Raw genomic sequence first — 24,281 nt, 5'->3', positions numbered from 1 at the left:
GACTACAGCGAGGTCAGTAAACATGTTATCCTGATCAGTAGATGCTAATGGGTTTAATGGTGACTATATGCAGCTTTACAGTCACCTAGGTGTGGTGACATTGAGTTAAGCAACAAATTAATCATAAACGAGGAGGTAACAAGCATATTGCATTCTAAAGAATTGTTTCTGTGTATTCTTGCAAAAGAGGAATTTAGTACTTCAGCAACATCATGAAATAGTCATTCACTTGTTTATCATTTCCCAATCAGCGATCTTACCAAAGGTCTGAGGGGACCTTCCCCCTGAAGATTGTGCCTATATAATGTGAGAGTTCACCCGGTGTTTGGTGAAGCCGCACTCAGAAGATCACTCCACGGTGAGTTTGCTGAAATGAGGTTTGTAACTCATTCCTTCTGGTCTTCATTGATTGTTTGGATGAAATGGGTGGGTTCTGTGGCCATCTGTGTGTATGTCCAGATTTAATGGGACATAAATTCTTCAGTTCCAGTATTTTGGGGAAATTATTTAACATTTTTCCAATCACCAGCTTAATGAGCTTCCTCACTTTTGGGCATTGTTTTAAAGTTTGTGCTCAGGATGGCCCTAGCTGCCTTGAGAAGGTGGTGCAGGACCTTCTATTGAAATGGCTGCAGTCCTGGTAGTGGAGGTGCTCCCACAATGTTCTTAGCGGTCCCAAGGCAATGACACTGACAAGACCGCAGCCACATGTGTGCAGGCCAGGATGCTGTGGGACTGGAAGGGAGTGTGAAGGTGGATGTTGTTCACAAGACACATCTGCCCTGGTCCCCTCAGTGGTAGAGGTTGTAAGGGAAGGAGTAACCTTAGTGATTTGTTACAGTTCATTCTGTAGGCAGTACATTCTGCAACTGCAGAGCAGTAGGTGCTGCAGGAGAAATGGAGTCTAGTAGCAGGAACCTCAATCGAGTGAATTGCTCTGTGCTGGACAGTGTTGTAGCTGCTCCTTCCAGGTGAGCAGTGATTATTCCATTGTACTCCTGACCTGAAGCTTGTCAGTTTTGGGGAGGCTGTGAAGGGTCAGGAGATGAGGCACTTGTCTCAGAATGCACAGCTTCTGCCCTGTGTCTCTCACAATAGTGTTAGTCTGGCTGCACCAGTCCAGCTTCTGGTCAGTGGGTTGTGAGGCCTTAGAAACATAGAACATAGAACAGTACAGCACAGCACAGGCCCTTCGGCCCTCGATGTTGTGCTGAACTTTTTCCCTAATCCTAAGGTCTATCTAACCTCCACCTCTACCTTATACTATCATCCATATGCCTGTCTCATAGCCGCTTCAATGCCCCAATTGAGGCCAACTCCACTACCCTCTCTGGCAACGCATTGTCCACTCCCCGACCACTCTTTGAGCAAAGAACCTACCTCTGACATCTCCCCTGTATCTTATCTCCATTCAATTTAAAACTATGCCCCCTTGTATTAGCTACCTCCACCCTCGGAAAAAGTCTCTGGCTATCTATTCTAACTACACCTCTGACCGTTTTGTACACCTCTATCAAGTCACCTCTCATCCTTCGCTGTTCTGAAGAGAAAAGCTCTAGCGATCTCAACCTTTCCTCATAAGACCTTCCCTTCATTCCAGGCAACATGGAATGAACGGAAGGTCTTACGAGGAAAGGTTGAGATCTCCTTTGCACCTTTTCCAACACTTCCATATCTTTCCTGTAATGAGGTGACCAGAGCTGGACACAATACTCCAGATGTGGCCGAACCAGGGTTTTGTAGAGGTGGAAAAATACTTCACAGCTCTCGAACTCAATCCCTCTATTAATGAAAGCTAACACACCACACGCCTTCTTCACAACACCATCCACCTGGGTGGCAGCTCTCAGGGAACTGTGAACATGAACGCCAAGATCCCTCTGCTCCTCCACACTGCCAGGGATCTTTCTGTTAACCCTGTATGCTGCTTTCAAATTTGTCCTTTCAAAATGAATCACCTCACACAGGGTTAAACACCATGAAATTTGTTTCCTCAAAAGGAAGAAGATGCAGAGTATTCAAATATTTTTTAAGAGGAAGATGCAATCTTGATGACCAAGGGGATGGAAAGTCATCAGGAATATGCAGGAATGTAGAATTGAGGTCAAAACCATGACCGACAGAGCAGGGCTGAGGGGCCTATCCTTGTTCCTTGCTCTTATATTTGTGCAGAGTGCAGGAAAAATAGATTCACTGAAAGGAAAGAACAAGCTGAACACCAGTGAAACTCGACAGATGAATAAAGATGTAAGGGAAGAATTGAGGGTGAAGATAAAATGTAGAATACATTAATTAATAGATAAGAACCGATCGGGAGACATGTCATAGAACATTAAAAAGGCAAAGAGCAACTATGAAATTCCATGAGTAGTGAATATACAATGATATAAATGTTTCACGGACAGATTCAGTGGAAGAGAATGCTTGGATTGGAAACAGAGGTCATTGGAGGATAAACAGTGTTATATCACAGATAATGATGGAGAGATAACAGAAACATTATTTTGTGTTGATAGTTATGAGCGAGATGGAAGAGAAGTCTTTGAAATCGGGTAATAAGATGAGTATTGAAATAAGGGAATTTAACATAAAATAAAAATATGCATTAAATATACAGCCGTGGTCTGGATGAATTCCACTCCTGCATGATAAAACAATGGAAAAGATTGCAAAAGTAGTCCAGCAGTAGTTACTAATCTGTTACAAAAGAGCATAACATCTGAGGTCTGGTGTTAACCCATTAACCCATTAAAAAGGGGCAGACCGTGAATTACAAACCATTTGACTTATCGTTGTATCAGAGATAATGGGAACTGCCGATGCTGGAGAATCCGAGGTAACAAAGTGTGGAGCTGGATGAACACAGCAGGCCAAGCAGCATCTGAGGAGCACAAAAACACTTTGTTATCTTGACTTATAATTGTGACAGGAAAAGTATTGTATCCTTTTAAGGAAGAGAATCGATATCTAGAAATAAATACAACTATAACAATGATTATTCAGCATGAATGTCAAAGTGGGAATCTTACCTAACCAATCTTGTTGAATTTTTGGCTGTGTAATAGAGAAAGTAGACAATGGTAATGGAGAGGGTATGATTTATCTAGAATTTCAAAAGGCTTTTGAAAGTTTTCATCATTACAAACAAGCCTAGAAAATGTGAAGTTGGGGATAAGTGGAAGAATGAATTGTTAACTGGCTTCATGACTGAAAGCAGAAACTGAGAGTAACGATAGCTATTCATACAGGCAGTGTGTGGTTAGTGGCGAACCACACAAACCAGTGCTGGAAACATTGCGATTCACAATTTGCATTCACGGCCCAGACGTTACAGCCTGATCTTTTGGAGCCGCTAAGGGGCTGCGATGGAAATTCTATGTGAGAACTGCTCAGAATTCTTACATTTCCAATGGGCATCTTGTATCTAGAATTGCTGAAAAAACCTTCAGCTCTGAGTTGGAGTTAGAGAATTCAGAGTTTTCTAACTCACTGGACTGGATGGTTACCAAGGAGATGTTAGGCACCCCTTTCAACACCCCCATGAACTGAACTGACGACCTTTGCACCATTTAATTATACCCTAAACCCCTATTACCACCCATCACCCAACTACTCCTAAGCTCCAAGATCCCCTATCTACCTCCTGGCCATCCTGACCCAACAACACGGCCAGCACCCACTACCTACCAGTCAACATCTGATAATCAAGTGATCTGACCGTCTACATCCTTCACCTTCTCCCCAATCCCATTGTCATTGAGTCATAGAGTTATACAACATGGAAACAGACACTTTGGACCAACTCATCACTGTGGATCAGATATTCCAGCCTGACCTAGTGCCATTTGCCAGCATTTGGTCCATATCCTCCGAAACCCCCCGAGTCATGCACCCATCCAGATGCCTTTTAAATGTTGCAATTGTACTGACCTTAACCATCTCCTCTGCCAGTTTGTTCCACGCACTCACCTCTCTTACCTTACACCAATGCCTTTTAGTTTTCTACATCCCTGCCTTGGAAAAAAGACCTTAGCTATTTACCCCGTCCATGTCCCTCATGATTTTATAAACATCTATAAAGTCACCCTTATAGTCATCCTCCAATGGTTCATTCAGCCTATCCCTATCAGCCAAACCTTCCAGTCCCGGCAAATTCTCTTAAATCCTTTCTGCATCTGTTCAAGTTCAACAACATCTTTCTGATAGAAGAGTGGCCAGAATTGGAAGCAATATTCTAAAGGCCGCCTCACCAATGTCCTTTGGAGACACAACATGATGTCCCAACTTCTATACTCAATGTTCTGATCAATGAAGACAAATGCCTTTTCACCTCACTGTTTACCTGTGACTCCACTTTCAAAGAACTATGCACCTGCACTCCTGGGTCTCTTTGCTAAGTAACACTCCCAGGGCCCTATCATTTACTGTGCAAGTCCTGTCCTTGTTTGCCTTACTAAAATGCATCCCCTTACATTTATCTATATTAAACTCCATCTGCCATTCCTTGGCCCATTGTCACATCCATTGTACTATGAGATAATCTTCTTCACTGTCCACCGCATCATCTATTTTTGGGGTCATCTGCAAACTTACTAACTCACCCAACCCAACACATCTAACTTTCCTGCAGCTAACTACAGCAGCGCCACCCTGCCAACAGGAGGTTGAGGGGGCAACCTGATAGAAGTCTGTAAGATTGTGAATGACATTGAAAGAGTGGAAAGTACGAGGCCTTTTCCCAGGCCGGAAGAGTCAGTTACTAGGGGACACAGGTTCAAGGTGCAGGGTTGTTGGGGCCGGGGGGGAAGGAAATATTTAAAATAAACATGCAAGGCAAGCTTTTCACACTCAGGGCAGTGAGTGCCTGGAACGTGCTGCTAGTGGAGCTGGTGGAAGCAGACACAACAGCAACATTCAAGAAACACCTGGGCAAATCCGTGAGTAGGAAGTGAATAAAGGGAAATGGATCCTGTAAACGAAGACAGTTTTAGTATGGAAGGGCAGAATTTGTTGGCACAGACTTGGAGGGCCGAAGGGCCCATTCCCGCACTGTGTTGCTCTTTGTTGTCTTTGTTCGATTTTACCCAATGACATCATGCTTCCCTAACTGGCCGAAAACTTCCGAATTTCTTTTCCCTTCTTTTTTGGGAATTGTTACGTTTACAGTTTTCAATCCACAGAGACAATTCCTGAAGCTAAATAAGATCGCAGCCATTGTATCCACTGTCTCTGCAGTAGCTACATCTAAAACCTTCAGATACAATCAATCAGATCCAGGATACTATAAGCCTTTAATCTCATTGCTCTCTGAGTAATTGTTTCTTCACTGGTCATCGCAGTTCTCTCTATCATTGCATATCATTGTATATCATTGTATCATTGTACCATTGAGCGTATCATTGGGATGCATAAAAGTTTCAGCATTTGATGGACGAGGATACTATTTGTATTGTTCCTCTCTCAGAGTAACTTTGCCAAACAGCTAATTGGAATATTGTCCAGTTTCTGTCTAAAACCCACTGGTTTTGCTCTGTTAGATTGTCCATCATGAAGTTCTCTCTGTTTCTGGGCTGTGGACTCGTGTCTATCCTGGCTGTGGCCTCAACACTGGATGAAGGCTGGAAGAACTGGAAATCACAGCATGAGAAACAGTACACTGAGGTAAAAGGGGAACGTGCTCTGGGAGAAAGTGTATTCCAAATGCTCAGCTCACTCAGAAAGAGGAAAGGATTGCACACACATGACAGATATTGACAATTCTTAATTGCAGTATATAAGAGATACCTGTTGGTGGAATGGATATGTGAAGTGAAATTGAGATCCTGAAACTCCACCAGCATTCTCTCAGTCTCTAATTCCAGGAGGGGATTGATGAAACTCATAGTGAAACAGCAAGGACCTGGTGTAACTCATTTCACTGGAGTCACAACAGAAACCACAGATATGGCTTGAGAAGATTCAAATCCATTCCTGGTGTTGAAGAGACAATTGTGGAAAGGCAGAAAAGCAGAATTTGCTGGAAAAACTCAGCAGGTCTGGCAGCATTCATGAAGAAAAACTCAGTGTTAATGTTTCAGGTCCAGTGACCCTTCCGCAGAGCACCAAACCCGAAACATTAACTCTGATTTTTTCTCCAGCTTTTCCAGCAACTTGTTTTTATTCCTGACTTACAGCATCCACAGTTCTTTTGGTTTTAATCGTGGGAAGGCACCCTGGAGGTTGAGGCATAGGGGAAGCTTTCTGATCAGCCCCAGAGGCCCATTCAAAGATACATCCCTCTCTCTGCCCAACCTCACCTACTGAGCTGGCTGCTTGATGCAAGCCTCTCCCACGACAGGGTGACGAGGTTCCTGAGTGGGTAGTAATTGCCCATGTAATGGCCTCAGTAGGTTCACAGGGATATGGAGCTGTTGAATCCCATGCCTGCTGCTACACTACTTTCACTTGGGACGGGGGCAGGTGGCGAGATGTAGAGTGTGTCCATTTTCAATCTCGTCACTGAGGGGGTATCAAACCAGCCTCCCGTTCAGCTTTTTTTATTCTGCTTCACTTTCAGTACCAATCTCTCAGACTGGCAGCTAAACAAGTTTTGCTGTGTGTGCATTTATTTTTTGGCGGGTGGGGAGCAGTGTGGGGCGAACCTGACTGATACTTTTCAGATCTGGTTGGGAGGATAGAAACCCAATTGCAAAATGTTATTTCAGGTTTCACACAGGGATTTTTAAAGCTACTGTTTAATTTTATGAATGAAAGATGCTGGAGCCTGATTGGCTTAATGTCTTTATTCAGGATGAAGAGACCTACAGGAGAATGGTCTGGGAGAACAATATGAGATACATCGAACAACATAACCTGGAGTACTCGATGGGGAAACACACATTTACTGTGGGAATGAACCAGTTTGGAGATCTGGTGTGTACAAGACGTTTCATCTGAGATCTGTTCAATGCCAGTCATTGTGAAATTGTGAAACTGGTGTAAGGTTATAACAAGAAGCTGAAGCAGGAGTTGGCCACTTAGTCCCTCACGCTGAATCTACCATTCAGTATACTCAGTGACTGACTGGATTGTGATCACAATCCAGGCATGGGATTCAACAGCTCCATATCCCTTCTTCGCCACTCCATGCTTCCATTACCCGGAACTTCACTGTAAATCAAAAATCCATCTCTCTCCAACTCGAATATATTCAGTGACTCCAGCCTCCATGTCTCTCTGGGGAAGAGAATTCCAAAAACTAACAATCCTCTGAATAATGCAATTCCTCCTCATCTCCATGTTCAGATTCTGTATTATTAAATTGCACTAAACAGTGCTCGTTGGTGTGAGCTGTCTTTATGGGACACACTCACGCTATGAATACAAACAACTCGTGTTATTGAGTCCTCATGGATTCTGCCCATCACAATGGCTGGGTGTCTGAGTTACAATCTGCATTGTACACCCCAGCCCCTGGTTTGAAACTCCCCCCATCAAGGAAAACATCCTCTCACCACCACCCTGTCAATCTCCTCAGGATCTGATATGTTTCTGTAAGACCAGCACTTATTCTCCTCATCTTCAGTGATTCAAGGCTCCAGCCTGTTTGACATTTTCTCTGGTGATAACTCCCTTCTTCCCAGGGATTATTCTCATGAACCTTCACAAAGATATAAAAACTGCTGCTGTTTTGGTCGATGGGCCACCAATCAGAGATACTCGAGCCACCCTCAGGCTCCCCACCCATGTTTATACAGGACTGGAAAGAAATAGATGGCCCCTTCTTTTTCATTCAGTCAAACATTAAACACGAGGAAGGAGTGCCAGCACTGCTTTCATCTCACTTTGTGTTAAACTCAGTGAATGTGTGGAATGTAGCTCTGTGAGGTTATTGACCCTCCTCCTACACTACCTCCATTTCATGAATCTGCTTGACTTTCTAGACCAATGAAGAGTTTAATGAACTCGTGAGTGGAATGGTCCAAATTGATGCTGATAACCTGACTGCACCGGAAGTTAATGAAAGAGATGAAATTAATGAAGGTGAAGCTGTTGACTGGCGTAAAAAAGGTTTAGTTACTCCAGTAAAAAAAAACAGGTAAAAATCAGAATAAATCCTCCTCCTGATTATTAACTGTATACACTAATTTCTGAAAATTTTGGGAGTTATGGTGTGCTTGTAGAAACAATTAAGAAAGGCTCAGTTTGAATTTTAGATCTTATTTGCCTGTAAATGATTCCCCTGTTCCTTGTTGCAGTTGTTTCTGGGCATTGGTTGTGGTCAGGCATAGGAGCATGGTGTGTGTAAGTGATGTTAATGTTCATTCTTTTACTCGAAGAGACTAGAAATGTTTTATTTCAAAAACAAATTAGGATGTTAGGATAACTTTTAAAATTCACGTCTACTAGTACAATTCTAACATGATAAAAGTTCGGATCCCATTTAACACAACTCAACAACGACAAGGTTCCAAGCTGCACTCTCAAGCTTCCCTGTGAGACCCTGTCCAGTCTCCTGCAGACAATATTTGAACATGTGCTCTACAAGTCAGCTTGTAAACCCACAGTCACACTTCAGTGCGCTGCACCTTGAACCTGTGCCAATCATTCTCTCCAAGCAGACAAAGCTGTTTTCTATACAGTCCACAGGAGGGCAGAATCTGCTGGTTAGAGTGTGAAGTGTTGTGTACGTATGGGAGCTACATAAGACCAGATCATACTTTTTTTCACAAAGTGTGAGTGACATCGAATGTTCAGGAGGGATACCACCACAAGGCTCAGTGAGATTTCTCACCGTATCTTATCAAAGCCACCGTGTTAACTGCATCATCACAGCTATGACATTCCTCATGTCCAATTCTAGCCCCATCTTCCCACACATTTTTCCTGGAGCAAGTCAATAGGTATCTGCTGAAAGACCAGAATCCTGGGACTGGAGCCATCAAGACGAGGCTGCTATGTAGCCACATTAGGACTAGAATCCCAAAGTTTCCCTGGTCAGCCAGGAATATGTTCTGAAGGTGCCAGAGAAGGGAAGATGGCCTTGGAATTCTCTGACAGGGAGCATATCCCGGTCAAGGGGTCAGTGAGAAGGAGTTCTGTCCTGTTCCCAGAGGAGGCCATTTTGGCAGATGTTGGCAGCCTGGTCCAAGATCGCCACTCCAGTAGGACCATCTCAGTGGTTCAGTGGAACAGCCACAGTGCCATAAGAATGGGGTGTGCCACAATCTCTGCGACCTCCCACTCACTCTACCCCCGCCACTGCACCCACCTCCCACCCAGACTCATGCACTGCCACTAACATCTTTGCCATCTCACAAACCAATGTGGCAACTGCACTAGTTCCTCAACACCTCAGAAACACCTCCTGACCTGTACCAACATCCATGCCACCCATAATCATCTCACTCAGTCTCACCCTTTCTCTCATTCCAGGAGGTAACAGGCCACTACCAGGACAGGCAGCTCCTGGATTGGTGTAGAGGTACCTGTCATTAGATTCCTCAGCTCCTACCAGGAGTGACTCCTGCCCATCACAGGAGGAGACTGAGATCATGAAACATCCAGATCCCATCAACTGAGTAAATATCACTCTTCGCTCCAGTCCAGCTCTCCTGTTAAACCCTCTGTCAGTCTCATTCACTGCACACTATGTCTATCCACTGGTCACAGCACCTTCTCCCTCAGGATTTGTGGATACCGTCAGTATCTCCACAGCTCCATAGGGAAAGGAGACACCTCCTTGATTTCTAAGGAGGAAAGTAGAGGTCTGAGAGAAAACATCAGCAAGGCCCCCTCCAGCACTCTCCCCCAGCTTCATGAGGATGTAAGCATCAGAGGGTGTGGGAGCACAATCTGGTGAGCACCTCACTGAGACAGCTCCTTCAGCCCCCTGAGACCAGGCAGCGACAGGAGAGGAGCCAGTGGTGTCAGCAATCATCCACATGGAGGGGCAGGAGCAGCAGGCAGGGATGTGAGAGGCAGAGGCTGCAGGAGTGCGGATACTCTCTGTGAGCCCAGATGCCCAAGGTAGTGATCTCCACACCCTCCAGGGACCAGTTGGTAGTCACCATGGAGAACCAGTGCCCAGCACACTCACTGTTGGCTCTACAGGGGCACACACCATTGCCCGCTGGTCCTGATGCACACAGTGGAAATGCCCATTGCCCACTGGTCCTCAGGCACACAGTCAAAATGCCCATTGCCCACTGGTCCTGAGGCACATAGTCAAAATGCCCATTGCCCACTGGTCTTCAGGCACACAGTGAAAATGCCCATTGCCCACTGGTCCTCAGGCACACAGTGGAAATGCCCATTGCCCACTGGTCCTCAGGCACACAGTCGAAATGCCCATTGCCCACTGGTCCTCAGGCATGCAGTTGAAGTGCCCGTTCCTCCTCACAGGAAATAAGGGCAGTGCTCAGCTGGAGGAAGAAGCACATAGAGGTCTCCCCAAAGACCACACAGAGGGTGTCTCAGAGATGGTTGCGCCCTCCACCTCCATCTTGTTTGCCCCATTCTGCTCAGCATTGTCCAAACCCCCCAGGCATAACTGCCCTGAGGTTGAGTGAGTGTACCTCCAGGGCTAACAGCTTGTGCCAATGAGCACACTCAGGGACCAGGAGTACACTACGTCAGAGTGACTGGGGGACAGAGAAGATAAAGGACCCTCGGTGGCAAGGGTGACGATGCACAGTACCTGGTTTTGTACTTTTCTATCAATGGCACCTTTTTGACCTCACATTTGGCTGTTTCTCACTCTGTGGAGGGAGGTCTGAATGTAACTGTAACCAGCATGAAGCCCAACTTCATGATCACACGAGATCAATGTCTGTGTCGAGAGCCTGTGCAAAATGGGGAAGCAAGAAGAACAATGTGTACAGAGGTCAGTGTGTGTGCTGCTCCAAACCATCGTCCCTCATCCTACAACTTCCTTATTGCTTTCCCCGGCCTTTGTGTCCAACAGTTTTGGTGCCACGGAGTTGGTCAGCGATCTCTGGACAGGGAGGAGTGCAACACACACGGGGCCAATGAATCTGAATGGCTGGGGATTACAAACCGCACAGACCCGTGTCTTCTACAGATCATGGCTCCATGTGAAATGTTGTCTCCTTTAAAGGGCCTTAAAGAAGCCAGTCTGCTCCTATGATCGAAGCCTCCATCACATGACTCCCTTCCCATTCAAGATTTATTGTATCGACTATTGCAGATAGTTACCACCCACGCTCCCTTCACAACTGTTATCCCCCACACCCAACCTATAGCCCCCAGTCCTGAAGAATTACAAAGTCTTCTTCTCATGGCAGCAGACCCCTTGTCCCTGAACCGCAGCACCCATTTCCTCCTCAGTTCATCTCTGGACGGACGTAACAGATTGCCTGTGCCTGACTCCCTTCCACAAACTAACTGAACAGTCCCAGACTAGAAACGCCCTGACCCCTGGCTGATTAGCTGTACATCTCCCTGACCGTGTTAGTCCCCCACCCCGCTTCCCACACAGACTGGTCACGATGGAGCCACAGGACCTGTGTGGCCCAGTCTATGGACCACAAAGGCAGGGACACCCCCTGGCTGTGGCCAGTCCTCTGGACTGGTATCAGAGGCTGCCCTTGGCGTACCTGCGATGTACCTTGGTCCAGTCTGTGAGCTGGGTGTCTTGACCTGCAGCACCTTTCCTAAGCCAGTTGCAAGTACACCCTTCACTCCACATTTGTGCTCCCACAGCTGCCAGCAAGTGCAACAGGGAGGTGCCATCATGGTATTCAGTGGCTCGCAAATACGAGACGCCAATGTCCATCAGTGTGGGGCATCTGCAGCTGGAGCCTGTACATAGTACCTTGCGATGCTGTTTGATCTGATGGAGCAATGAGGACCTTTGGAACAATCTGGGAACTGCATCCATCAGGTCCCCTCTCTGAATGCCATGTCATGTTTCCTTGCTATCGAACTCATTTGGTAAGAGAGGAAACTGAATGATGAGAGATAATGGGAACTGCAGATGCTGGAGAATCCAAGATAACAAAGTATGGGGCTTGATGAACACAACAGGCCAAGCAGCGTCTTAGGAGCACAAAAGCTGACGTTTCGGGCCTAGACCCTTCATCAGGCGACAAGTTGAACATTTAACAAGGCATTTCACAATCGATAACCCCTCTTAATTTACAACGCAGCACTGCCAAGAGAGAAAATCATCTCACCACTCATCAAAAACAGAAAATGTAGAGTGAGATGCTATTCAGAAGCCAAATATACTTGTCTGTTTAGTTCGGTCAGCATTGCAATCTTGGAGAATACAGGTTTTAATTAATCAATTTGTGGTAAATTACTCCAAGAATGCACAAGTGCAGAAAAGCAAGTTGGTTCTTACATGGCTCCATTGAAAGAGCAACTCACCATGGCTCAGAGAAGGATAGGGATTTGCCAGGTTAGAGGGATGGCCTGTGGTGCTGGGCGCCATTGACTGTACACAGCTGGCTCTGTGGTGTTCCCCTTTATTCCTCACCAACAATGTGGTTTAAATTCCCTCTCAAAAAAACATTGAATCCTGCACCAGTCCAACATTTCCATCTTCCACTGCAGCATCCTTATGTCTCAGAGTCAGATTGTTAATTTCATGTCAACGTTTGTCCATTTCTTTCCCCTTGATGTGAGGCTTAACAGGAAGTTGGTTGAAGTTGTCAAAATTCGCAAATGATTCTTACAGCCCCCAGAGAGACTATTATCCAAACTGAATTTAACCCTGGATCACAGGCAGTGGTGAATTACTGTATTCCTGACTCCATCCCTAATCTCTTCCAAAGTTATTCTGCTGTCAATGATGCTGCTTCTCCAAAGAGCAATGCCCCCTGAACCCTGGTACACAGGCACCCACTCATCCCGTGTGATTCTGAAAGACCTCATCAAACAGAATGACTCATAGCATCAGTGTGAGACTGTACGCCACCTGAGAGGAGATGGAAAGTGGATATTATTTTTACATCAGAATGTTTTAATATTGTTGTATTTCTCTCATTACCAGCAACAATGTCGTGCTTCCTGGGCTTTCAGTGCACTTGGTGCTGTTGAAGGACAGTGGGCAAAGACGTATGGAAGACTGGTTTCTCTGAGTGAACAGAGCCTGATTGATTGTGACAAAGGAAATGGTGGATGTCGTGGTGGATTGCTTGCGAGAGCCTTTCGATATATGATTAGAAGAAAAGGCATGAACTCTGCTGAGGCCTACCCTTACACAGGACAGGTAAATTTCTTTTAAATGTCTTTCAAATTCACCAGGTACAGTCTGTTTTCAGCATTCATGGTTAGCAGTGTAACCCAGTGCTAATTGAATGGAAGCTGGCACCCTACTCTGGATCAATCCGTCCTTGAGAATCTGCTCCCAGGTTTCTGCCAGTGGCACTGTGAAAGCAGTCTGAATATCACCTTTCAGGACAAGGCCAGCTCTCCCTCTCATTTCTCCCTTATCTTGTAATGATCTCCTAAATCCTCACTCGACACCTCCTGCTCTCAGGCAATGTGAATGAGGAGTTAAGGGTATTTCCATTCCTGGGTCTTGCTGCTCACAATTCTGTGAGCCAGTATGTTGATGTGGCAGTCAGCCGAATCATCAGATCATTCAGCATGAAATATTCAGAACTGCCAATGCTGGAGGCAGAGATAACGCAGTGTGGGGGTAGAGGCCAGGTAGTATCAGAGGAGATGGAAAGCTGATGTTTCGGATCTGGACCCTTCTTCGTGAAACGTCAGCTTTCCTGCTCATCTGATGCTGCCTGGCCTGTTGTGTTCCTTCAGCTCCACGCTGTGTTATCTCTAGATCATTCAGCAAGTTCTGTACTTGATCTGGGAATACACACCATCTAGTACAACAGTTACTGCAGAAAGACTAAAGTGTTAAGACTAGAGGAAATTATTTTACTCTGTCTGCTTCTCCCATGTGTCCAATCAAGCCAGTCAGTGACTCCAACCTAAGCTGCAATTTACATAAAAATGAAGCAATTAAGTTTAAAGTGTGACCTGTGCACAGTTATTAATGTTTGGTGAGAAGGCTCATTTGATGTGCAAACTATTTGGCTCCGTCTATGGCCAGTCTGTAAATACTGGGGTGGAATGAAGACACAACATGGCTCGAGCCTGCCCTTGGGTGAATATTTTTGTAGCTTGCTTTTTGTGCAGATGTTGTTTCACCAGAAGCCACTGTTGTATTCTGTTGATATTTCTTCACATCACATTTGTCCCTCTGTATTGGGTGTCATTGTGATCTGCCTTTTGCAAGCATTTCCCAGCTGCTTGTCTCAGTATCACACAGCTTCAGCTGATTCTTCAGTTCACCCTTCAAATGTTTCACCCAGCTCCTCCAGACCCTCATGTTGGAGCTCCTTGTAGATGACCCATACATGTGTTATTATCCAGCAGAGCTGTGATTATTTTTGGAATTGGCTCAACATTGTTCTATTTTCCCTGAGACAACCTGAGGTCACAGGTGAGGCAGAGTCTGAGGTCACTATGTGACCTCGCACTGTGCTCTCCACAGGGCCGGCCACTCATTGGCAAAAGAAACAACTGGATAAAAGTAGCACTCTCTCCATATGACAGGGGTCAATGATGTGGTGACTTGGCATCACTTTACTCTGAGCCAACCCTATGGCCATGTTTAACTGAGATGCTGATCTCCCGCCCACCGGTTGGAGAGTCAACAAGAACCAGAGTCCCCTCTTTTCATGAAGGTCCCAAAGGATTTATTGTCACTCAGGCACTGACCGGCACACCAGCAGTGCTCCTCCCAGATGAAAGGCCCAAGGAGCGGCCATTACCAGCCTGAGGCCAGCGGTCCTGTTTAACAGGGAGACAGTGACTGTCCTTACAACACCAACCCGAGGGCATGTATTGGTCCTGATGGAGGGTTAGGGGGTGCGGGGGGACGCACTCTCACAACACAAGAGCTAGGTAATGACCAACTCCAACAAGAGAGAACCTAACCATCATTCCTTGCCATCCAATAATACCAGCATCACTGAGCCTCCCACTATCAACATCCCCGAAGCCTTTCCATCAACTAAACACAAGTCATAGGAGTGATGGAACACTTTCACACACCTCAACAGGTGCAGCTCCAGCAGCACTGAAGAAGCCGGACCCAATCCAGGCTACCTGACTAGCACTGCACCCACAAATATTCACTCTCTCCACTACCATCATAAAGTGGCAGCAGTATGTACTCTCTACAAGGTGCACTGCAGAAATGTACCTCCGGGCTGGAGGCAGTACCTTCCAAATCATGACCACTTCCATCAAGAAGGACAAGGGCAGCAAATACTTGGGAACACCGCCACCACAAATTGCCCTCACACCAAGCACCATTCTGGCTTGGGAATGCATTGTCATTCCTTCACTGCTCCTGGGGCAAAACCCTTGAACTCCCTCTCTAAAAGCATGGTGAGTGCACCTATCAAATATTCCGCAATGGTTCCGGAGGGCAGCTCATCTCCACCTTCTCCAAAACAAGTCTAAAACGGCAATAAATGCTGATACAGTCAGTCATAGCTACATGCTGTGAACTGATGCATGATGAAATTAGCAATGTGACAGGAAGGCCATTCACATTCTAATCCAGCTTGGATTTAATCAGGGTGAAGGTAGAATTCCCTCCTGCCATGTGCCCCCACCAATGTAAGTACATCCTCCCAGCAGCAGCCTCACCCCAGGAGAGGCATTAAATCCTGCCCTGTGTTTCTAAAGCTGCACTAAACTGCAGTATTGGTGAGAAGTCACGGACCAAAATTTTCACTCCATCAGACAAGAGGAACATTCTGCAATAGCTGCCACATTTACGATTGTCCAGTTTTCATTGAAACACAGAAACGGGAAATGAAATCAAAATACTCCATCATTTCCAAGGTGCAAGATGCTACAAAGAGACCGAGGGGAGCAGGTGCATAGTTCCTTGGAAGTGGAATTGCAGAGAGATAGGATGGAGAGGAAGGTGCTGGGGACACAGTTGCCATGATTGCTCAGAACATTGAATGTAGGACTCGGGACATCATAGGACTAGTCTCAGCAGGACGTTGGTGAGGCCATTTTTGGAACACTTCATACAGTTTTGGTTGTGCTGCTATAGGGAGGATGTGTTAAATTTGAGCGGACGTTGGTGAGGCCATTTTTGGAACACTTCATACAGTTTTGGTTGTGCTGCTATAGGGAGGATGTGTTAAATTTGAGCGGATGCAGCAAAGATTTACAAGCATGTTGCTGGGGACTGGGTTTTATTTATACGGAGAAGTCGAATGGCATGGGGCTTTTATCGCCCTGGAGCAGCAGAGGCTGAGGGGTGACCTTATCAACGTTCATAAAATAGTGAAGGGCACGGATAGGGTGAACAGCCAAGGTCTTTTTCCTCGGGTAGGGGAGTCTAAAAGTAGAGGGCATAGGTTTGAGACGAGAGGGGAAGGATTTAAAGGGACCCGAGAAGAGGCCGAAAAAGAATGAGTTGTAATCCAAAGATTCTTCAATTTTGTAAACTGTGGACTGTTTGAGAAAGATTTATCTGAATGACTTAATTTTTGGAAGTGTGAGAACATTTTTCATTTGAGGTGACTGAAAATTCCAAACGGGCTCAATACTTTCCAAAGCAGTTTCAGAATGAGTTAGCCAGAGGGAAAGTTTGATTGGCAAATCGAGTTGTCGAGGCTGAGTATGATGTTCTCCAAGTCCCCACTTTTCTATTTATTTTGAATCCCTTCGTTTAACCTCAATGTAGAATGTGTCAAATGCATTGATTGATAAATATTATGATCGATACAAAACAATACTAAAAACGATCTGAGGGGTAACTATTTTCACACTGAGGGTGGTGCATGTATGGAATGAGCTGCCAGAGGAGGTGGTGGAGGCTGGTACAATTACAACATTTAAAAGGCATTTGGATGGCTATGTGAATAGGAAAGGTTTAGGGCCAAAGGCTGGCAAATGGGAATAGGTCACATTAGGTTATCTAGTCAGCATGGACGAGTTGGAGGAGGATTCTGTTTCCATGCTCTATGACTCAATTTTAAACCTAGACAAGTATTGCAAAGTATTAGTGAACATTAACTTTGAACTTTTCTTCAACATTTAGCAAGGACCCTTCCGATTTTGGAGAAAGGAAGTGGCAGCCAAAATCTGAAAGCAGAGAAGAGTCAACAGAAGTGGAAACAACTTAAACATGATCTGAATGAACATTTATTTTTAACATTTAGGTTGGATTCTGCAGACATCACAGAACTAAAATTGTTGCCAGAATCATTAACTGTAAACGTATAAGAGAAGGCGAAATTAATTTGGCAAAAGCAGTGAGAGACGTAGGACCAATCTCTGTTGTGATTTATTCAGGCCTAAAGACCTTCCAGTTTTATGAACAAGGTAAGACCCAGCATTCTGGATGATGTTTATCAGTCAGGTTATTAACAATTCAAGAAAAGATACCAAAAATCATTAATCCACAGACACACTTCCTGACAACTAATTTGTTATTAATGTCTCGATGTTTACAATGGACCACACCTCTCCCCTTTGTTCATGCTTTTCCCTCCTTCCCCCCACCCCGTGCTCCAGGCAGCCCAGTGCTGTCAGGCACCACGGGGATAAATTTCAATCAGATTGGAAACTGAGCTCAGGAATGGCGATGGGAAATTTACCCGCTCCTTTTTGCAGTGAAGGCAGCTCGGAAATTTTGTGCTGTCACTAATGTAACTGACTGTGAGGTGCACCTCAGTGGTGATATGCTGCTGGGTGAACGCACACCTTGGCACTGGGGCACAAGGACGTGTGAGGCTGGCACCACTTAAAGCAGTCCACACGACTAAAAGACAACCCTGTGGTGAAAATAATATTCGGGCCACAGTCAGCTCCACAGCCCCTGGCAATGCCATCCGTGGCCTGCTATGAAATTTACAGGGCTGTTTACCAGAGGTGTTCGAGTAATATGAGTGGCATCCTTGCAAAGTGAAGATGGCACACTCATTGTTCCTGGGTTAGGAGGAAAGCAGAAATCCCTGGACCTCCTGCTGAGAGACCCCCTCCTACCCCACCCTGCACCATCAGCAGGGGTTTCTCGGCCTCTCTCAATCTCCTCTCATGTGGCACTTCGACAGGAATTGCAACAACCGTGGCCAATGGGGGATGGTTACCTGCTCAAGGAGCCTGCTCACTTCAGCACTGCCACAGCACAACCCAGAGCCAGAGGAGATTAACCAGCAACAAACTGGAAAATACTTAATGATTGTGTTAAATAGTGCGATGTGGAGGTCCTTCCTAATCCCGGGAGAGTGAGAGATGGTGGCAGCACACGAGAGACAGTACGTGAGAGTAAGAATGAGTGAGTGTGACTGTGTGTGTGCGTGTGTGTGCGTGTGTGTGTGCATGTGTGTGTGTGTGTGTGTGTGCGTGAGTGTGTGTGACTCTGTGTGTTTGTGAGGGAGCATGTGTGTGTGTGTGAGAGAGAGTGAGTCAGACTGTGTGTGTGTCTGATTGAGTGTGTGTGCATGTGAGAGTGAGTGTGTGTGAATGAGTGTAAGTGCGGGTGAATGTGAATGAGTAAGAGTGTGTGAGTGTGTGCGTATGTGAATGAGTGAGAGTCTGTGTGTGTGTGTGAATAAGTTAAATTGTGTGTGTGTGTGTGTGTGTGTGTGTGTGTGTGTGTGTGTGAATGAGTGAGAGTGTGTGTGAGTGAGAGTGAGTGTGAGTTTGTGTGTGAGAGTATGTGTGTGAGTGTGTGTGTGTGAGTGAGTTATGTATGAATGAGTGAGAGTGTGAGTCTGAGTGAAAGTGTGTGAGTGAGTGTTTGTGTGTGTGAGAGTGTGAGACTGTGTGTGAGAGTTTGGTGAATGTGTGTGAATGAGTGCAAGTGCGTGCGTGTGAATAAGTGAGAGTGTGTGTGTGTGTGTGTGCGCGCGCGTGTGAGTGAGTGAGTGCAAGTGTGTGTGTGTGTGTGTGTGAATGAGTGAGAGAGAGAGTTTGTGTGTGTGTGTGTGTGTGTGTGTGTGTGTGTGTGTGTGTGTGTGTGTGTGTGTGTGTGTGTGTGTGTGGTTAAGAGAACCTGTTAGCACAGATAGCATCCAATTGGTGTTACACACAGTCGGAGACCAAACCAAGCTCCAAAAACCGAGGATGCTATGGAACCAAATCTGTGGCCCACAGCCCTCTCCCCATGTTCACTGTCAGGGCTTGCTATGCACATATTGTTTGCTCCATTTCCTATATCACAGCAGTGCTTATATTTCAAAGCAGTTCACTGGCTCCAAAGCACATCGAGACATCTGGTGCTGGGTAAAGTGCGATATAAGTGCAAGTGTTCCTTTCCTTTTGCACTTGCAGGAAGTGTGAGCTGGGTGCAAGGCTTGTCACAGATTTTAGTAGATTGCACCCCAGTGCTGTCTGCGCTCAGTTGATTGGTACAATGTATGTGGTGGAAGTGAGAGGTTCAGCAAGTTACACCCCAGAAACACAGTGATCAGAGCCCAGAGCTGCTGCAATATTCTGATGTATGGCAGCAAAACCAAATGGGAATGCAGGCAATGGCGATCATTGACACAAAGACATCAGCAAAAGTTGTAGGAATTGGAAGAATGTAATCAAGACAGGACTTCCAGTTGGAAAAGAGAAAAGGGAAGGTCTGTGATAGGGTGGAACAAAGGAGATGAAATGTGAACAGGGTTCGTGGTGCAATGCCAAAAGGAGTGAAAATGAGAAAAGTAAAGAAAGTAAAGAAACACATACAGTTAATGGTAGGGCCTTAGAGAGTGTTGCCAAACAAAGAAGGTGAGGGGCGCAGGTGCATAGTTCCTTCAAAGTGGATTTACAGGCAGATAAGACAGTGAAGGTGGCATTTGGCATGCTTGCCCTCATTGATCATAACATTGAGTAAAGGAGTTGGGAGGTCATGTTGTGTCCATACAGGACATTGGTGGGGCCACTTTTGAAATACAGTGTTTAATTCTGTCTTCGCTGCTATAGGAAAGATGTAGTTAAACATGAAAGAACTTGGAAAATATTTAAAAAGGACGTTGTTGGTATTGGATGTTTTGAGCTCCAGGGAGAGGCTGAGTAGGTTGGGGCTGTTTTCCCTGGAGCGTCGGAGGCTGAGGGGTGACCTGATAGATGTTTATAAAATCATGAGGGGCATGGATAGGGTGAATAGCCAAGGTCTTTTCCCCAGGGTAGAACATAGAGCATTACAGCGCAGTACAGGCCCTTCAGCCCTCAATGTTGCGCCGACCTGAGAAACCGATCTGAAGCCCATCTAACCTACACTATTCCATTATCATCCATATGTTTATCCAATGTCCATTTAAATGCCCTTAAAGTTGGCGAGTCCACTACTGTTGCAGGCAGGGTATTCCACGCCCTTACTACTCTCTGAGTAAAGAATCTCCCACTGACATTTGTCCTATATCTATTACCCCTGAATTTAAAGCTATGTCTCCTCGCGCTAGCCATCTCCACCCGAGGAAAAAGGCTTTCACTGTCCACCCTATCTAAATCTCTGACCATCTTGAATGTCTCTATTAAGTCGTCTCTTAACCTTTGTCTCTCTAATGAAAACAGCCTCAAGTCCCTCAGCCTTTCCTCATAAGACCTTCCCTCCAGACCAGGCAGCATCTTGGTAAATCTCCTCTGCACCCTTTCCAATGCTTCCACATCCTTCTTATAATGCGATGACCAGAACTGTATGCAATACTCCAAGTGTGGCCGCACCAGAGTTTTGTACAGCTGCAAAGTGACCTTGTGGCTCTGAAACTCAATCTCTCTACCAATAAAACCTAACACACTGTACACCTTCTTAACAACCCCATCAACCTGGGTGGCAACTTTCAGGGATCTATGTACATGGACACTGAGATCTCTCTGCTCGTCCACACTACCAAGAATCTTACCATTAGCCCAGTACTCTGTATTCCTGCAACTCCTTCCAAAGTGAATCACCTCACACTTTTCTGCGTTAAACTCCATTTACCACCTCTCAGCCCAGCTCTGCAGCTTATCTATGCCCCTCTGTAACCTGCAACATTCTTCCGCACTATCTACAACTCCACCGACTTTAGTGTCATCCGCAAATTTACTAACCCATCCTTCTACGCCCTTATCCAGGTCATTTATAAAAATGACAAACAGCAGTGGCCCCAAAATTTCCCATCAACCACCACTCTCAGTCTTCTTCCAGCTAGCCAATTTCTGATCCATGGGGAGCCCAAAACTGCAGGTGAAAAGGGACCTAAAGAGTAACTTTTTCAATGGAGAGGGTGGTGCATGTATGGAATGAGCTTCCAGAGGAGGTGGTGGAGGCTGGTACAATTACAACATTTAAAAGGCATCTAGATATATACATGAATAGGAAGGCTTTCGAGGGATAAGTGCCAAATGCTGGCAAGTGGAACTAGATTCATTTAAGATATCTGGTTGACATGGACAAGTTGGACTGAGGGATCTGTTTCTGTGCTATATAACTTGGAATCTAAGAGCTATGTCACGAGGAGGTGTGAGTGGCAGAGTTGAGGGCATTGGGAAACATTGATAAAATTGAATGAAAGCAATGTCAAGGAGTGAGGATTGTCAACTGGAAGATCGTTGATGAAGAAAACGTGACAGTGTTCAATAATCAAAGGTAAAGTAAAATTAATTAAACATTTTACAATTAAGCATGTGCAATGTGCGTCTCCATACAGGAGTTTACTATGATCAAGACTGCAAACACCCCGCAAACCATGCAGTGCTGACGGTTGGATTTGGAACTGAGAATGGAATGAACTATTGGCTGGTTAAAAACAGGTATATACTCTATAAGCAACAAACAACTGAACAGATCTGAGGCAGCGACATGAGCACTGGGTTTACTCTCAAAGCTCATTTAAAGTAGCCATTAACGAATCCAATCAGAACCTCAGGAGGAACTTCCTTACCCAGAGTGGTCTGGCAATGGGGAAACTATTACCATGAGAAGTGGTTGAGTTGAATGACACAGATATATTAAAGAGGAAGGAGGAGGTGAAAGGCGGGGGGGGGTGGTGAAGGAACAGAAGGAGGTGGTGACAGGGTTAGAGGAAGGTGTATGGGAGGGGAGTTATGTGGAGTATGAACACTGACACAGAGTGAATTTCCTGTCTCTGTGCTGCAGCCTGTGTATATGTTTAACCAACACAGCACACTGTGTTTACCTGGATGTGAAGGGTGAATTGTAGTGCCATCTGAAATGATATCTGAAATAACTCCAGAAGCTGGCATCCGGCCACTAAGTGACCCTTTCTTTACACCTGCATAGTCCTTGACTGAAGTACTGCCTCGCACATAGTCTGGCACCAAAGTGTCAGTATCTCTGAGGCTCACGCTTTTAATATGGCAGTCAGGACTCCCTGATTGGACCAGGTTAACAAGCCCCAATCAGGGAACTCATATTCTATGAGGGCCAGCTGGCTGACAGCATTACAATCATTAAAATTAGGATTGGAAGAGGTATTCACAGGGCTGGCGAAAATTTTCAAGTCAGATTGGATACAGAACGCTTGAAGAAAGATGTCCTGTGGCGCAGTGAGTAGACACACACACACACACACACACACACACACACACACACACACACACACACACACACACACACACACACACACGCATTTCTACATTTCTACATTTCCTAGAGGCCCAGAGGAAATAGCACATGTGTAGCTTAAAACAAAACACATTATGCTTTGATAAGGTGGATAGTGCCAGGATGTAATGGGTGGTAGAGATAACAAAGTGTGGAGCTGGATGAACACAACAGGCCCAGCTGCATCTCAGGAGCACAAAAGCTGACGTTTCGGGCTTAGACCCTTCATCACGGAGGGGGTTGGGGAGAGGGTTCTGGAATAAATAGGGAGAGAGGGGGAGGCGGACCGTGGATGGAGAGAAAAGAAGATAGGTGGAGAGGAGAGTATAGGTGGGGAGGTAGGGAGGGGATAGGTCAGTCCAGGGAAGACAGACAGGTCAAGGGGGTGGGATGAGGTTAGTAGGTAGGAATTGGAGGTGCAGCTTGAGGTGGGAGGAAGGGATAGGTGAGAAGTAGAATAGCTTGGTGAGTCTGGGTTTTTTTTTAGTGCTTGTAGTACCAGGAGACACTGGGTAACCTGCACCATCGAATCATTTTCCACTCAGACAGTCTCCTGTGGCAGGCAATCTCAGAAGATGATGGTAAAAATCACTGAGAAATTCTTCTCCTCCAAAAGGCATGCAGGCAATCTCCAGGAGACAACAGTCAGTGATCTCACTCGACCCTATTTCCCACACACCTGCTTCAGCTGGGCCTGATTCTTTTTACAGAGGTTACCCTCATGCCATGTTAAAGTTTGTAGTGAGTCTAAACTCACTGTACAGATTAGCAACTTGTGCAAAATAGCAAAATTGAATCCTTCCAGGCTAATGTACAGTAATCTTCACAACTCATTATCTGGCTCAGATAATTCCAGGTGCTAGGAAAGAATCCAGCCCCTAAAATCATCTCAATCGGATCCCAGTGTTAAAGCAGCTGGCTCTCCACATATGCCTCTACAACAGAAGTTTGATTCCGACATCAATTTATCTTCTTATTTTTCAGTTGGGGAACATCCTGGGGTGAAAAAGGATACATCAGAATGTCTAAGGACAAAGGGAATAACTGTGGGATTGCCAGCTATATGTTCTATCCCATCGTGTAAGGAGCCATGTGTGAAACCAAAGCTTCATTGAACCCCACCTGAAAGAATGAGGCAACCATTTCTGCTGATGTCGACTCATTCGATGCCATTGCTTTAGCTGCCTGCTGCAATTTGAAAAGTGGGATAATATCAGCTTCTGCACATTTCTATAGCTTCACATAAAAGGTTAATATCATTCTGTGTTTGATGCATGTAACCACAGTAACATCTGAGTGTCTACATTCTCCAGCTTGTGGAGAGACAATAACCTGAATGTACTGCTGATGTTGAGCGATATAATAAACACTGCCAGCAATCACTTCGAGAGTGTGTTTGTTCCAAAGAAACAAATTTGTCTGTGCCCAATAAACTGTCTGGATTGCTTTAAAATCTAGTGTCCTAACATGATATGGACAAATGCACAGAACATTAAAAAAAGACTGTTTTTGACACCAGTACAATTGGTGAATACATGCAACTGGCAAGACTCAGGTTTAACTGAATTGAGTCCACCCGAGAACCCCCTGGGAACAGTTTAATCTGGCCAGACTGTAGACTGGCATTCTCCCTATGAGATCAATTCAGACAAGGGCTAACATGTGATTTCAACCAGTCATTGGTAGCAAATGA

General features: G+C 45.5%; 1 protein-coding gene across 1 annotated transcript; it reads left to right on the top strand.

Moving 5' to 3' along the window:
• Positions 1-347: 347 nt before the first annotated feature.
• On the top strand, positions 348-23,955 carry LOC132206098 (procathepsin L-like). Its single transcript, XM_059638562.1, has 8 exons — positions 348-358; positions 5,538-5,661; positions 6,790-6,912; positions 7,923-8,070; positions 12,993-13,216; positions 17,208-17,370; positions 21,672-21,774; positions 23,573-23,955. The coding sequence occupies exons 2-8, from the start codon at positions 5,548-5,550 to the stop codon at positions 23,670-23,672; spliced, it is 975 nt and encodes a 324-aa protein (XP_059494545.1). The 5' UTR covers positions 348-358; positions 5,538-5,547; the 3' UTR covers positions 23,673-23,955.
• The last annotated feature ends 326 nt before the right edge of the window (positions 23,956-24,281 follow it).

The sequence above is a fragment of the Stegostoma tigrinum genome, chromosome 30, assembly GCF_030684315.1.
Source record: "Stegostoma tigrinum isolate sSteTig4 chromosome 30, sSteTig4.hap1, whole genome shotgun sequence".
NCBI lineage: Eukaryota > Metazoa > Chordata > Chondrichthyes > Orectolobiformes > Stegostomatidae > Stegostoma > Stegostoma tigrinum.
Note: the sequence above shows the minus strand (reverse complement) of the source record. Positions and strands in the feature narration are given on the sequence as shown.

Bases quoted from the DNA above. Each gene is read 5' to 3' on its own strand.
- LOC132206098 (XM_059638562.1), top strand. From the start codon at position 5,548: ATGAAGTTCTCTCTGTTTCTGGGCTGTGGACTCGTGTCTATCCTGGCT. The intron at 8,071-12,992 runs AAAACAGGTAAA...ATTTCTCTCATT, and splicing joins TTTAGTTACTCCAGTAAAAA to ACCAGCAACAATGTCGTGCT. The intron at 21,775-23,572 runs GTATATACTCTA...CTTATTTTTCAG, and splicing joins TATTGGCTGGTTAAAAACAG to TTGGGGAACATCCTGGGGTG.